Source organism: Condylura cristata, unplaced genomic scaffold (assembly GCF_000260355.1).
Source record: "Condylura cristata isolate star-nosed mole 26May11 unplaced genomic scaffold, ConCri1.0 scaffold00024, whole genome shotgun sequence".
Classification (NCBI taxonomy): Eukaryota; Metazoa; Chordata; class Mammalia; order Eulipotyphla; family Talpidae; genus Condylura; species Condylura cristata.
In genome coordinates this window covers 35001475-35018389 of record NW_004567125.1, presented here as the reverse complement: position 1 = coordinate 35018389, position 16915 = coordinate 35001475, and the positions used below count along the sequence as shown (strand labels likewise).

The following is a 16915-nucleotide window of genomic DNA, read 5'->3' as shown; positions in this document are numbered from 1 at the left end:
ACAAAATGTTTTGAGATAAAATTTAATAATAACAATATAAACATCTTAAGGATCATCATCAATATCCTTAAGTAAACTGTGGGATGATAATTGAGGGTCTCCCAATGCTGTCCCACAGACAGCATCCTAACTCTACATTCTTCATATCTGTACCATGTTATTTTCCCCTTGGTTTCTTTCAGCAGATAAATAATAATGGAATTACATTAAAAATGTTTTCTAGAGATTTCTTTGCTTCAGTTTAATCATATATGCAGTGTCTGAAGATTTGGGGCCTCTGGAGGCAAAGTCTTTGGGGTCCCTTTTAAGTGTCTGCATTTGCGAAGAACCACAATTCCATAAGTAGCTTGGCAGTTTTATGGTTAAATACAAAGTCCTTGGAGAGGGCAGGCTCCAGTCCAATGCCTGGACAAGGTCGGCTCAAAGACACGACCTCCAACCTGCTGTCACTCAGGCATGAGTGGGTGTGGCCTCTCAGCTGTCCAATCAAGGAAGTCGCCAGAAACTTACGTAGGGTCAACACTCGGATGCTTGGGTAACAGTGTGGACTGCGTATTTGTCGTGTCTTGTTTTGGCCACTGGCTCTGGCAGCGCTGCAGGTCACCTCTTGCCCTCCTTGAAAGGCCGCTGGTGACTAGACATCATTTGTTGCTGTGAACTGCGCTTGCGGCAGGAGAGCTAGGATTGACGATCACGTACCCAAAAATCCGAAAAATGGTGAGTGTGTGGAGCCAGGTGTCGAAAATGGGGGCGGAAGGGCTGGTTGGAACTGGTCGCAACTGGCCCTGATGGGATCCAGTGCTTCCTGTGGTCCGTTCTGGAGTAAGAGGACCTGAGGCCACCAGTGGCGCCACCAAGGGTATCCGGCCTGATCCCTGCGTGTGGCATATTTGGCCCTGGGGTCTCCCTGAGCAGCTTTGTGGGCCCATCCCCACCCCGAGTCTCCCCAGATTGTGCCGTAACCACGGGAAGGGTCTTCAGGGGGAAATACTAACTTGGTCTTGTGGGGGAGGGGGCGCGGGTCATGTGTAGGAGGACCGTGGATCTATGCGGTCTCTAGCCCATTCTTTCTCCCCAAGGCACACTCATTTTCTGAGTTTTCTTTATGTTTGGGAAACAGGATCTCAAATTTTTTACCCTGACTCCTCTAAATTTCTAGATCTTTCCCCGAGTTCTCAAACACCACCTTCCCCTCTCCAGTTTGTAACAACATTATTAACTATTTGCCCTCCGTGTGTATATCAAGCAAACACAGTATTTTGTTTAGTATGTATCTGCAAAGACATGAATGCCTCTTTTTTTTTTTTTTCCTATGGATAGTTCACAGAATTAAGTAGTGCCTTAAACTACACGTATAAAATACTTGCCCAGAATCTTCTTTGGGCACAGATATCCCATAGGAACGCACTTGGGTGGAAATTCTTTTTTAAAGACTTTTATGAGTGACCTGTTCTTACTGTTGCTTTGTCTCCCTGAGTTTGTGACTTCTTTCACATTCCTCCAAGTCTCTGTTTTACAGTAAGTGTAAAATAAAATTTAATCAATAGATATTGAGAGAAAGTTAAAAGTATTTCCAAAGAAACCAAAGAAACAAGAAGTAAATTTCAGAAAAACAATGAAAATATACTATAATCCTTTCTTTTGGTAATATGTTTGTTTTTCTTACTTTTTTTTTTTTTTACCATAGCAGATGTAGCAGTATTTGAGGTCTGTTTTTTTATTTTAGGTGATTTGCAATCTACTGTCAGAGCTTAGGGACACACATCTACCTATGTGTTAAATTATGATTGTTTCTGAAACAAATTCTTGCCACAAAAATAATTAGCTATTATTTGTTTTCTGAAAGGAAAATATTTTTGTGGGTTTTCTTCTTGAACTAGAGAAAAAGCCTTATAATGTTCTTTCTTCTGTTGTACATAAAGACTAGGGTTATGTGATTTTGCTAGATTCTTCAAGTGCTGAGTTTGTGTATTTAAAATATTACTACTGGTGGAGAGGAACTCTGGGAAGTAGGGCCTGCAGACACTGTCTCCCTTTTGAGCTCCCTTTAAAGCCTGCAAGGCCAGTTGTTTCTTCCTCCCTCTGAAAGTGGCTCACACCTACCATGGAAGGACCTTTCTTACTTCATAGCCCTAGAAAACAGGGACTGTTCAGCAGTTGATGGAGTAACAAGCAGGATTGACATTTTTTAAGATTGCAATTTTAATCTACTTGGGTCTGTATGTATATGTAGGCTTGAAGTTGCATCCAAGGTATTGATGTGATCAGGGTATCATTTGTGCAGGTTGGAAAGCCTCTAAAGATCAGAAAGTCTGTCTGCTAACAAAAGGTTCAGGAATTTGGGAGTTACTTGACTTAGAACCTTGAACTGGAAGAGTAGAAGCCTGGGAGAAGAGGTTCTTCCCAGCTTATAAAGAGAGGAGCAAGGGTGTGGAGCTTCTCGTTGTGACTGCTGAGTATCACTGCCCTGTGTTTACAGGGACTGACCAACTTGAGAGACTTTATTTCAAAAGGAGTAATCTAAACTACAAACTTAGGAATGTGGAACTTTTTCTGAATTACAGAGAATCAGACAACTTACCTCATGCTGTTGTAAATTGAATATTGAAATGCTTAACTCTGCTTGTCATTATTCTTTCATACCTTGGCTTTAAAAATGTAAGCTGTGTGAGATAACAGTGGGAGCAGGCAAGAAATTATGGAACCAAACAATATATGTTCCTTTTGGGCAAGAAATCCTCAAGATATAAGAGGGTTTGCTTGAGTTTTCAGGTAGATTTTACATTTCTAGGTCAGTTTTTGTATCTGCATGACCTTAAATAACTTTGAAATTTTAACAGTTATAATATTATCAAGCACATGAATTTCTATTTTAATTGATAGGAGAAAAAAACTATTTAAAACTTATGAAATCTTTGAAAATCCTAATTTAATAAATTAAAACCAAATTCATAGTACATTGTAATTATACTACTCTTTCTATTGAGTAAACTACCACATTAGTGCTGACCACAAAATTCCAGCTTACCCAGGGGAAAAATTACATTAGGTCAGGTATTAAATCTCTAGTTGCTCACTTGGGACTTAACACAGGTGACTCCGATTTGGGCCTGTTGTCTCATTTTCAACAAGACAGCATGATGCCTCTTGTTTCAATTAGAATTTTGAAATTTTTCATTTTTAGGCTTTAAATATTTATAACCAGTAGCTCTTAAAGGATTAAATCTTATATAATAGTTTCATATATAGAAAAGTAAAAATTAAATTTTAAAAGCCAAAGTAAGTTGTTTGAAAACAAACAGTAAAAGGGGCCTCCCTGATAGCACAAGGGTTAAAGTCTCAGCACTATCAAGATATTGCCAGCCATTGCAGCATGAATTCAATCCCTGGCCAGGGAACTTACCTACAAGATACAGCAGACCTCTCCTGTCTCCCCTGATTCTCCCCTCAGTGGTGTATTTCAGTGGATTTGCCTGTTCTGCTCCCTACTATCTCTAATGGGTTCTCCCACACATCCAACCCCACACCTCTGGTCCACAACCCAGTTCTTGTATGCAGAAATAAATATTAAATCTTTTAAAAATAATAACAATAGGAAAATGTGACATATAAACTACTCAGTTTATTTTAAATATTAATTCATGTGAAGGTAAGTGTGTAAGATAAGAGATAAGGAGAACATTCTATTCCCCTCCATTGCTCACCCATAAGGAGTCATAATCACTTCTTGTACCTTGCAAATATTTATTTTTCTTACCCATGTTTGTCCTTATAATGAGCAGTCAGACAAAGTTGCCATCTAACCTGTGCCCTTGCCATCACCCTCCTCTGCCCCATCAGTGTGTAGGAGCTTATGTGTGCCCTGACCCACAGTAACCACCTCTATCATTTCATGTTTGCTTGAAAGACAGGCCCTGTCCTCCAACTACTATTTAATGAGTCCTAAGCCTTTTCCTCCCTTCTAGTTACATGTGCACCATACCAACTGATACCACTTCTCTGCAGGTGACCAGGTCATACTCACCTGACCTGCTCCCTGACAGCAGATTCACTGGGGACTGCGGAGCTGCTGGGGACTGCGGAGCTTGTTTTGTTTGGTTGACCTCACCAGGCCTTACTTCTTGATTTAGCCAGATTTGGCACTTGGACAATTCCTTTCCTTTGGGAGCTGGACCATGGGGTTAGGGCTCTCTTTAAGGTAGTCCTGGGTCAATGTGTGTTAAAATAAAACTGTGACCTTATCTGGGTTGTGATACAGGCCAACCATATAACAGTATTGAGGAGAGATGTCCCTCAGGTAGTCACTCCTGGTAGGGATATTTGTAAAGAGAGAACAGAGTGGGAAAGGAAGACATTAGATAGACAGAGATTGACTAATGACAGGATACCCCAGAACTTTATGTAACTACCCTGCTGTCTACTACGCATAGATATGACTGTCCCAACACCCAAGGTACCCCTGTGGCACAACCAAGAGATCCATTCAAACGACATGAGCCTGGAGTCCTTAAACTTGGAAGGAACAAATTCTTCACCCCCAAAATATGTCTTTTTGGTATAAGGAAAGACTTTGATGCAGGATGGAATGCAGAATGTCTTACAAAAGACACTTACATGGGTAAAGTATGTCCCTTTTATAGGTGTGTCCCTTTCTCTGTACAAGGAAGACCAAATATCTTTGTCTCTTACTGGGGGGAGGCAGTGTAGCAGTCTTATCATCTTTGTATACTATGCCTTTCTTGCTATAAATAACCTTGTCCTTTACCTCCCACCCCAACATCCTGTGTATTAAGCTGAAATAATTTAAGGAGATGATTTAAAACATTTTGGTGAGTTAATCAGTTTTACTGGGTTTCTCCCATACTGTTGAATATATTTTTCTTGTCAATCTGTCCCATTTGATTATATGAATGCCTCGAAAGAAGTTGCCCCCTCCTTCCCACAAACTCTTTAATTGCCATGTGGGAAGAGGACTTCCTAGCCCTGATGGAAATGATGTGAGTCCCTTTAGAGGTTTATAAAAATCAGGCTAAACAAGATACCCCCCTCCCCAAAGTATATTCAGTAATCTGAAATACAAAATAAGGGAAGGACAGGAAAGAAGAAAACAAAATACTGAAACAAAGGTCTACAACATGACTCTTGGAAATCCAAAACATAATAAGAATCTGCATAACAAAAATGACAAATGGGCACTATTGACATTGAGCACCTGTGACATACATTCCAGATTAATTTTGCTCGCTGATGTAACACACTAATTCATGAAGATAGTCAATAGTAGTGCTCAAATTTCAGATATAGCAGGAATCCCACTAAATTTAAATAAGGTACTTGTTTCTAAATTTAAACAAGGTGCCAAGTTTCCAAATATAAATAAGGGACAAATAAAAATGACCGTCTCACCTAAGTTCTCTATTGTCATAGGACTCATTGTATTAAAATCTCACTTACCAAGCAAGAAAGATCTAAACAAATGAGTTGCAAATTAAGATTTAATTTAGTCCTTTGTGCTTTCAAATTATATTCACAAAGTTGAACCCAATCCTGATCGCTCCCGTAAATTACTTAGTATGGCCCAATGTGGACTTCAAGGATTGATACCCATTTTATAATGCTTAGTTAGTAAAGTTTTAGATGTTTTTTTCCTTTTAAAAGAAAAATTTGGCCTGTTCTTAAACCTAGACATCATGAATGATACCTCACAGTCAATTTCTGCAACTTTGAGACTGCAGTCATCCAAATCAGCCCCTCTTTTCAGTCCCCCTATCATGATGAAAATTACTGACACCTTCCAGTCAGCAAATGGAAAATATCTTGCTGTCATAGTTTGGCTTAGTTTATTCTGTTCAGAGTCTTGTTTCAACATCCTTTCAGCTGTTAACCTTCATCTCCAAAGGGACATGATACACCTTTACCTGGTTGCCCTAAGGGAACCACAACAATATTGCCACCATGCACAGTTCACAGAGAAGGTCTTAAGCATGCCACCTTGCTCCAGGGGCACAGGTATGACATTACACTGACAGATGTACTCTTCTGAGGACACTCGGGACATAAAAATACTGAAAAAAGAGCCCATGAACAATGGACTGCACTGGAGCTCACTTATTGTGTGGCCCTGACATGCTAAATTGCTAAAAATATTTTGATGATCAGTATAGTTCACATGGTGAAAATTAGTTTATTGTTCCTTTCAGTTTACATAACATTGTTTAAGTTACTTTGGTGTCCTGGAAGGAACATACTCCTCTTGACAAAATTTGCTGGAGCTCATTTATAGTGTTATTTGCAAATTGGTCCAGACTGAATGCTAACTCTACCACAAAATAAAAAAAAAAAGCCCTTACCCATCAAATTGTGGTACAGCAGTCATTCCTGTTAGTGCCTTAAGACTGTTTCATAGTAGAAACATCACTGATCTCTCTTGACTCCTACGGTTACCCACGCTACCCTTAAGTCATCCATTGGCCTCTCAATCAAGAAACTGCCTAGAATGCAAACTAAATGTCATGAACTGCAGTTGTCAGAACTTGTGAAACTACCCTAAAAATAGATGGCCCTGAGCATGGAATCCATAATTCATCCATCTACCCACTCTGCCTTGGGGTTATAAAAAGTATGTCAGGAATACAGCTCCCTTACCTGGAACCCTTTTGACTTAAGATAAAGCTAAACCATGGCCCTCTGGCATAGCCTCCTAAGGAGGGGTGTCCTGCCCTTTCCTCAGTCCTTTGGCAGATGTCATGATGCTGAAGGTCAATGCTGTCCCACACCCCTAGACTCCCTGGGAAGGAAACGTAGGAGCACCTAAGTGAACTCGTGTTCATAAACCTTAAGAATATCACCGCCACATTTGTGTATGAAGGCGCTCAGGCTGAGTTGCTGCTTTCTTTCCTTTAATTGGGCCTGGAAACCAAGGATCTACTCACTGACCAAATATTAGTCAGCCATCTTAGCACTGACCAGCAGTTAGCACCATCTTCATGGCTTTGTAATATTTAAATGATTCTTTAAGAGTTGCCCTTTCATGGTATAAGAACTCTGGGAATCTCTTGTCTCACAGTTATTAACAGTATAAACCAAAATACTGTCCCTACATACACAAGTGGAGAGCTGCAGTGCAAAGCCTCACCAGGACATTTCTGACCTACATGGGAGTTCCAGAAATTGCTTGCTGATAGAAATGAAGGCACTCGTTTTACTTCAGAATATACAAATGCTGGTTCTAGAGCAAGCGTTCAGTAGGTGTTTCTCAAGTGTTGAGGTCAGGCCTCATAAAGTACCATAATGATTAATTGAAATAAGTTCAAATCAGCTGAATAATAGAGGGCTTCTTCTCAGTCATGAGTCATCAAGAGTGAATTTTAACACATCTTTCTTCGTACTATTTTTTTCCTAATAGACTTTTCTTTATAGCAGTTTTAGTGTTATCGGAAACTTGCTTAGAGAATACAAAGAGTACTCGTAAAACCCTTCTGCCACCACGTGGTTTATGCTACTTTTTACATCTTGTTTTCTGCAGTAAATTTGTTATATTTGATGAATCAATATTGATATATTAAATTCCACAATTTATGTTTGTATTGACTCTTAATGTTACACACTCCCTGGTCTTTGGTAATGGAAAGTTTCTTTGTCGCTTATTTCTGTATCATCTACAACACTTTTCACTGCCCTGAAAAAGTGCCCTGAGCTCCACTTGCACATTCGTTCCTCTCTACCATACCCAAATCCCTGTCAACCACAAATGTTTCACTATTTCATTATTCTGCCCTTTCCAGAACAAATGGTATATTCATGAATACATGGAATTATGAAAGCATATAGTCTTGTTATATTGGCTGATTTCATTTAGTGATAGGATTTTAAAGTTTCTTCTTGTCTTTTGGCTTGATACCGTATTTCTTTTATTATCAAATAGTACTTCTATATGGAATTACTGGTGATTATTTTTCCATCTATTTAAGGGAGGATATCTTGGCATAAGTCTTGGAATCATGAATAAAGCACTTACAGAAACATTCATGTGTAGGTTTCTTGTATGTTTTCTAACATACAAGAATCAGCATTTTCAAGAGTCGGCATACCATTTTCCATGCCCACCATCAGTGAATGAGGGTTCTTGTTTGATTTTGTTCTCAATGTTTTGAATTTTAGCCATTGCACTAAACATTATATATTTTTTTCAGTTCTTAGTGACAGGTAATGATGAGAATCTTTTCAATATGTTATTTATCTTGCTTTTATGTTCTTTGGTGAAGTGTATATTCAAATCTTTTGTCCAGTTTTAATTGTGTTGCTTCTGTTAAGGTTCTTAGGACATTTTGAACCCTCAGAAAAGAATTTTTGCAAAGATTTTCCAGTCTGTGTCTTGTATTTTAAATCTCTTAAAGTTGCTTTTCATTAAGCAATTTTGTTATTTTAATCAAGTCAACCCTATTTTTTTTTTCTTTCATACATCTGTAGGTTTTATATCTAAAAAGTACTCACCAAATCCAAGGTCACCTAGATTTTCTCCTGTGTTATCTTCTAGAAGTTTTATGGATTTGCACTTTACATAAGCTCTATGATACACTTTACATTAATATTTGTCAGTTTTAAGATCTCTGCATAGATTCTTTTTACTTTGATCCTTTATCAAAAGTCAATTTACTATATTTGTGTAACTCTCTTAGGAAAGTGCTTGACTTTTATATATATTAACATTCTGTCTTTTGACCTTTTTATTTCATGGGTTTTTCTTTGTTGTTGATTCTTTGGGACTTTTCCATAGATAATCACATCAAATGCAACAAAGACAGTTTCATCACTTACTTCCAGTTCTGTATATTATTTATTTTCTCATTATGTTGTATTAGTTTTGATTTATATCAGGGTATTGACTGGTGCTGCAGAGAAAAGGGACATCATTGTCTTCTTCCTGATCTTACAGGAAAGCACCTAATTTCTCTTAAATATAATACTAGCTACAGATTTATTATAGAAGATAATTTCCAAGAAGTTCCCCCCCCCGTTTCCACTTCCTACCATAAATAGATTTGGATTTTGTGTCAAATGCATTTGCATTTTCACTTTCCTATCATTTCTGATCTTAGTCTCTTAAAGAACCACCTTTTGATTTTGTTGATTTTTTTTCAAGTGATTGTAATTCCATTGATCTCTTATTACTATTTTTCATCTTGTGCTTCCTTTCAGTTTAATTTGCCTTTTTTCTAGCTTTGAAAGATCAATGGCTATAACTCTTTTCAAGTGATATGAACTTTCCTATAGACGATATCTTTATTTAGTTCAAAGTAATTTTTAATTGCTCGGGATTTTTTTGATCTGCAACTTAGAAATGTGCTTTTTAATCTCCAAATACTTAAGAATTTTCTGACTGTCTTCTTGTTACTGACTTCTAGTTCAATGCCTTTGTGGTCTGAGAGTATTTTGTGATATTTTTATTCTTCAAAAAAAATTATTGTATCTAACCAGTTTCAGATTTAACTACTTATTAAGATTGCATGTCAAGACTAGAAAACAATAAAGGAGCCTATCAAAAATAGTCCCCTTGGAGGAGGAGGGTATGGCCTTTGAAGACCTGGTTAGGGAAAGAAGTGTTGTCCAATGCATGAGTGCCATTTTTTTTTTAAAGATTTATTTATTCATATAGAACTAGGGTACTGGCCAGAAATGCGGAGGGTGAGAGGATTCACCAGAGACAGAGCAGGGAGCAGAACAGGCAGATCAACGAAGTACACTGCTGAGGGGAGCAGCGGACGGGTCAGGAGAGGTCTGCCACGCCATGTGGATCTCCTCCGGGGCACGCGGGAATCGAACTCATGCGGAAGTGGCTTAAGCTTCTCAGTGCTGTGCTTTAACCCGCTGCGCCACAAGGGAGGGCCATGAGTGCCATTTTTGTCAGTGATTAAAATATTGAAAGTTGGCAGGCTCAGGGTGAAGCATTTCTGGAGCTCCTCTTGATATTTCCTAAAAAGTCTGTTGCCCTCTCACATGAGAGAGTGTGTGGTGTTGGTCTCAGAAGGCACTTTGGCCAAGGTGGCCAGGTAGTCCATACAGTACAGTGATGGACCTTTATGCTTATCTAGCCAACCCAGAGGAGGTTGATGTAGTATGGGGTCCAACTCCGAAAACAGCCAGGTTTCACTGTTGAAACTAGGTGTTGCTCTGGAAGACAGTGCCTAAATATTTTGCATCTTACAAAGTTTTACATTTTTCTGAATATACTCTGCAAGCTGCAGTGTCTCCACTCTTTCCAATCCATAGCTGTAAGATTTTTTCACTTATCATAAACATCTTGTCGTTCCCGTCCGTTATCTGGCCAACATTGCTAGCAGCCACCCAGTTGGTGGCCAAAGGACATAGTCGGGACCCTGGATGCTAATGAGGTACTCCATGGAGGCAGGAACCTGGAAGCTGCAGGTTCTGTAGAGTGCAGGACTTGCTGGCTTCCTTGGCCTCGCAGGTGAGACAGCATCATGAGGTGAAGGGTCCCACAACATCTCTTTCAAATTTGGTAGTGGTGTGTTTTGTGTCTCAAAATGTATTCTGTCTTCATGAATTTTCCATGGGATGACTTAAGAAGAATATGTATATGTAGTATTTGATAAAATGATACACAATTTTCAATGACATAGAGTTGTTCTCTGCTACTGTTCTGTTTAACTGTGAATTTCCTGATTTTCTTCTTGTTCTTTCTCTTATTTTAATAATCAGAAGGGTATTGAAGTCCCTGAATGGAAGAGTGAGTTCATCTGTTTCTCCTTGCGACTTCTATCCACTTTACCCCAGTGTGTTCTACCACCATATGTACTGCTGCTTCTCTACTGTAACAGTGTCTGTCAGTGGTTATATTTCGGTCTTTGACTTCTAAGATACAATGGGATTAATAGAGGTGATAATATTGTATTAATATTTATCATCATTTTTGTGTTTTCTTTAATTTTTTCCTACTTTCTCTGGATTTGATAGATCATATTTGATTCAATTTTTTTCCCTTTCAGCATACCAGTTATACTTTTTTTTTACTGTTTGTTGGTTGCTCTTGAGTTCGTGTGATATATTTACAATCAACTTAAATACTCTCTCAAGTAATACTAAACCACTTATCCCGTTGTATAAATTACTCATAGAGCATTCCCAGTTCTTCCTTCCCTCTACCATGTCTTATCATTTGTTTCACATACCCATAAGCTATAATTACTGTACACACTGTAGATAGTATTATTTTTGAAGATGTATTTTATTTATGCATACAAAAGAAGGGGGTGTAGACCAAAGGTGGGGGGGGTAGGTAGTGAGAGTATTCATGAGAGACAAGAGTGGAGAGCAGAGTAGGCATATTGACTGAAATACACTGCTGAGGGAAGCAGCAGGAGAGACAGAAGAGATCTGCTTCACCATGTGGATTAGCATCCTGGCCGGGGATCAAACTCATGCTACAGTGGCTGCCAATAGCTTCATAGTGTTAAGACTGAACCTCTTGTACCACCAGGGAAGTCCTGGTAGTTATTTTGTCTGTCAGATTAAGATTTTTATTTTGTTTACTTTGGGGTTTAAATTTAAATACAAGTTAAATTTAAATTTTAAAAAAAGAAGCAACAATAAGTGTTGGCGAGGGTGTAGAGAAAAAAAACTCCTACACTGCTGGTAGGAATGCAGACTGGTGCAACTATGGAAAGCTGTGTGGAGGTTTCTCTAAAACTGCTAAAAATGGAGCTTCCGTGTGATCCAGCAATTCCACTCCTAGGTATCTACCCAAAGAACATAAAAACAATAATTAAGAAAGACAACTGCACCCCTATGTTTATTGCTGCCCTATTTACAATAGGAAAGATGTGGAATCAACCCAAATGCCCAAATATAGATGACTGAATCAGGAATATGTGACGTATATATACACACTGGGATATTACAAAAAAAGGTAATCAAAAAAGATAATCTCATGCCATTTGCAGCCACATTGATGGAAGTGGAAAGGATTGTGCTTTAGTGAAATAATCCGGTAAGAAAAAGAAAAATACCAGATGGTTTCACTCATAGCAGGAGTGTAAGGGATGGGGGGGAAATACACACATATGTATACACATATATATACACATATATATACATACACACATATATAGTAATTGTAATAAAGTAAAGAACAACATTAACTTACAACTATAAACCAGAGATAGTCTATGGGGGAGAAAAAGGGAACAAAACGGGTGGGAAGAGCACATGGGACTATGGTGATGGCACATGGGTGAATTTGTGGTGGGAAGTCCACAGGATTACAACTGAGATGAAAAAATGTACAAAATGAAGAATAATGTAAAATATATATTTGTAAAATAAGTAAATTTTTAAAAATCCACTGTCCATCAGACATCTTTTATCTTTGTTCCCATCTCCTAACCTCTTCCCCTCTGCATTAAAAGTATCTTTGGGCACTTGATCTCAGTAACTTCAGCTATGTTTTCAAAGTCCATGGGTTTATTTTTATTTTGTTTGTCCATCTACTTTGTTTCCTTATATCGTAAAATCAAATTAAATCACCCCATATTTGGTTTTTTTTTTCATATTGTTTTTTCACTTGGCATTATGCCCTCAAGTTCCTTCCATTTTGCTGCAGACAGCAAAATTGCATCTTTTTTCATAGTTGAATGGTATTTTGTTGTAAATATAGGCCACATTTTTTTATCCAGTCATCAACATTTACATTGTTTCCTTATTTAGCATCTCATAAATAATGTTGCAATAAACATTATGCTTTTGAGCTAATGAGTTTATATTCTTTGAATAGATACTCAGAAGTGTTACTTCTAAATTCAGCTTTTTGAAGAAACCACTGTTTTCTTCTGGGGCAAATATAATTGCACCAATTTACATTTCTACTAAGAGTAGATGATGTTTCTTTTTTCTCCACATCCTCACCAATTTGTTACTAGTCCTGGGCTCCTCTCCATGTCAATTCTCACAGGTTTTAGATATCTCATTGTGCATTTCCCTAGCACATTTTTCATGGCCATTTCATATCCTCTTTGGAAAGAGATCTTCAGGTCTTCTGCTCATTCTTCAATTAGGCTGTTTATTTTTTGTTCTTGAATTCATGAATTTTGTATATACTTTGGATGTTAACTCTTTGTTGCAGTTGATGTGCAAATATCTTCTCTTATTTGATAACCTTTTTGTTTTGCTGATATTTTCTTTCATTGTTCAGAAGCTTTTTAGTTTAACATGTTCCATTTGTTTATTTGACTTTCATTTCTTCTGCTGTTGAGGTCAAGCGCCCAAAGATGCCTTTAACGGTAACATTGTGAAATATGTCACTATGTTTTCTTTTCTGATTTTTGATTTCTTATCTTCCACCCAGATGTTTAATCCATTTTTAATTTATGTTTATGTATGGACTTAAATAATGACAGTGCAGTTAAATTAAGAATGATGGCGTTTCATTGTCTTATATGTGGTTTTCCCAACACCATTTTTTTAATAGATTTTCCTTTTCCCATAGTGTAGTCATTGCTCGTTTGTCATCAGTTGTACTGATAGATTTATAGGTGTATTTTAGGATTCTCTATTCTGCTGATAAATGTGTCTAGTTTTATTTGCATTTCATGCTGTTTTAATTGCTGTCACTTTTGTAATAGAGTTAGAAGTCAAGTAATATTTTTCTTTAATCTCAAGATTGTTTTAATTATTCAGTCATGCTTTCATATAAATTTTAGTAACTTTTATTCTATTTTATTAAAAAAAATTTAATTTTGATAGGGAATACATTGAATCTGTATCTCACTTTTGTTAAGATAATTGTTTTAACTATGAACTCATGAACATGGAATATCTTCCCACCTTTTTGTGAAGCTTCTCTATTTCAGCAGTGCCTTATCTTTTTTGTTGTATAAGTCTTTCACATTCTTTGTTAAATTTATTCCCAAGGGGCCTCCCTGGTGGTTCAGGGATAAAAGACACACCTCTATCAAGCTATCACCAGCCACTGCAGCACTATTTGTTGTTTTAAATGTTTTACTAGAGTCTGTAGGATTTCTTTATATATTATCATATCTACAAGTAATAGTTTTACTTCTTTTCTAGCTGGCCAGGAAGCTGACCCACATGGTGCAGCAGGCCTCTCCTGTCTCACCCACTGCTCCTCTCAGCAGTGTATTTCAGGAGCTCCACCTGTTCTGCTCCCCAGTCTGTCTCTGGTGAATCTTCTCACCACTACCCTACCCCACCTCTCTCCTGTACCCTTGTTCTTAATATGCATAAATAAATTTTTTAAAGATTTTTATTCCTAGACATAGAAACAACCAAATGCCCAAAAGTGGATGACTGGATTAAAAAGATGTGGTACATATATACAATGGAATATTACTCAGCAACCAAAAAAATAAATAAATACATGCCTTTTGCAGCAACATGAATGGAGCTGAAAAGATCATGCTTAGTGAAATAAGCCAGAAAGAAAAGGGAAAATACTGGATTATTTCACTCATAGCAGGAGTATAAAGGAACAGGGTAGAAAATAATAATAATAATGAACAACTGTATAAAATGAGACATTTTATGGGGATGGAATGGGGAATGGGATCAAAAGCTGTGGGGGGAGGGACATACACTGGACTATGGTGATGACACATGGGTGATTTGGTGATAGGAAAAAGGCACAAAATGATGTAAAAATAAACATTTTTTTTTAATTCCTAAATATTTCACTCTTTGGGGGACTATTGTGCATAGGATTTCCTTTTCTTAATTTTCTTTCCCTTACTCATTTATCTATAGGAATGCAACAGATTTTTATATACTGATTTTCCTGCCTATCACCACATTGTGCATATTTATTGCTTTTAATGTTTTAAGTGTCTGTAGTATTTCTGTATATATTATCATATCATCGACAAGTAAAGATAGTTTCATTTCTTTTCTAATCTTAATTTCTTTTATTCCTTGTCTAGTTGCTCTAGCTTCAAGAACTCTAATGGTGGAAGTAATGAAGGATTTTTGGTTTTTGTTTGTTTTGTTTTTTGTTTTATTTTTTAAAGATTTTTATTTATACATACAGTACTAGGGTACAGGCCATAGGTGCAGGGGCAGTGAGAGGATTTACCAGAGACAGAGTGGGGAGCAGGACAGGCAGATCAACAAAGTACACTGCTGAGGGGAGCAGCAGGTGAGACAGGAGAGGTCTGCTATGCCATATGGGTCATCTCCAGGGCAGGAGATTGAACTCGCACTGAAGCAGCTGCAGCTCGCTTGCTGTGCTGCGTCCTAACCTGCTGCACCACCAGGGAGAGCCTGAAGGATTTTTGAAGCACTGTTATTTCCTTTCATTTATTCTTCCTCAAAAACTTCCTGCTTTTATCATTTCCCTTCCTTTTGAAGACTTCAACGTTTCTTGTAAAGCAAGTGTATTGGTGACAACTTTCCTCACCCTTTATTTGTCTGAGAAGGACTTGTTGCATGACACAGAATTCCAAATAGGTTTTTTGGAATATTTCACTCTTCTTACTTCTTACTTGTATGGTGTTGGGTGTTTTTTGTTTGTGGATTTTTTTTAGTGGGGTGGAGTATTGATACTGCTCTTTAATTCTTTGATTTTCTCTCAGATGTTTTTTTCCCTCTGGTTTCTTTCATGATTAAGTTTTTCAGTGTGCTGTGATTTTATTTTGTTTGTTTCATTGAAGCCAGACATGATGTTCTGAGAAAAAGAAACTAAGGTAAGTAGGTCATTAGAAGGAAGTTTTAAGTTTATTTGACTAGGGATTAGTCTGTATTTACTATTTGCTGAACTCATGACAGAGCCTAAAATTTAATCTAGTATCTTTCTTTTATCTTTCCTGTCCTTGTCATCTAGAAATTTCATAGAAGAGTCTAAACCATATATTTTTCCATTGTATTCCACTGTTGTTAAACAAGACCCAGGACTGATACAGGAAGTCTTTTGTTGCCCTAGAATTTGGTCTCAGTTTATTATTGAGGCAATCAAATATTTATTTGTAATCAAAGACTTGTATTTAGATAATGTAGATTTAAGTAGGAACTCAGTGTTTGGAAGACAGACAGAGTAGGGTATTTTAACAGAGGGAAAGGATGAGATCATGGAGTATGGAGTAGAGGATAAAGTTTAATGGTTAGGTGAAGGCATCATTAAGGTAAAATGATCAGGTGGAAGGGTAACAAGGTTAAAAACATTTATGTAGAGAGTGACAAATTAAAGTAAGTAAAAATTCAATCTTATCAATCCTTGTAACAGAATATTCTCATTCTCATTGACTTCTTGGAATGTGGTGGTCTGGCACAAAATAAAATGGCTTTTTTTGCAGTGGCTTACTGTAGACCCACTTAAAAATGACCCCTAATTAGGTCATATTTTCACATTTCCCCCTTTATATTATAATCTTTCCCTGAAAGTTTAACTGAGCAACATTGGAAAATGTTGCTGACCAATCATTGAAGTGAGTTTCTTCATGTTTGGGCTGTTCACTAGGTAGTCCTAGTATTTTGTGTCGCCTTCTCTCTCTCCTGAAAAACTCATTATACTGGTATTCATAACCCATGTCTGAGAAGTGGTGTTTCTTGGGAGCCTTTAGTTCACATTTGGGAAAGCACCGGGGCTGAAAAAAACTATACCATCTAGTTCCTTTTTAGAGTTAGTATCTCAGCAGGGAAAGGGAGAGGGGAGGGGTGAAAACAGGGGAGTAAAGAGGGGTGGTGGGAAAATCAGGGGACTATACCTGAAAGGAAAAATCAAACATTGCATAAAAATGAACAATGAGGCCCTCCCTGGTGGCGCAGCGGGTTAAAGTGCAGCACTAAGAAGCTAAAGCCTAGATCACTGCCTCACTCCAGTCACAAAAATCAACTCGAAGTGGATTAAAGACCTAGACATAAGAACAGAAACCATAAAATACCTAGAAGCAAA

General features: G+C 37.6%; 1 protein-coding gene across 1 annotated transcript in view; it reads left to right on the top strand.

Annotated features, from left to right (window-relative positions):
• The first annotated feature begins 577 nt into the window (after positions 1-577).
• LOC101619472 (zinc finger protein 791-like) overlaps positions 578-16915 on the top strand; it is an 82903-nt gene continuing 66565 nt past the window's right edge. The window contains exon 1 of the mRNA XM_012729317.1: positions 578-717. Coding sequence (XP_012584771.1) covers positions 715-717 — 3 coding nt within the window. The 5' untranslated portion in view covers positions 578-714. The remainder of the gene's footprint in view (positions 718-16915) is intronic.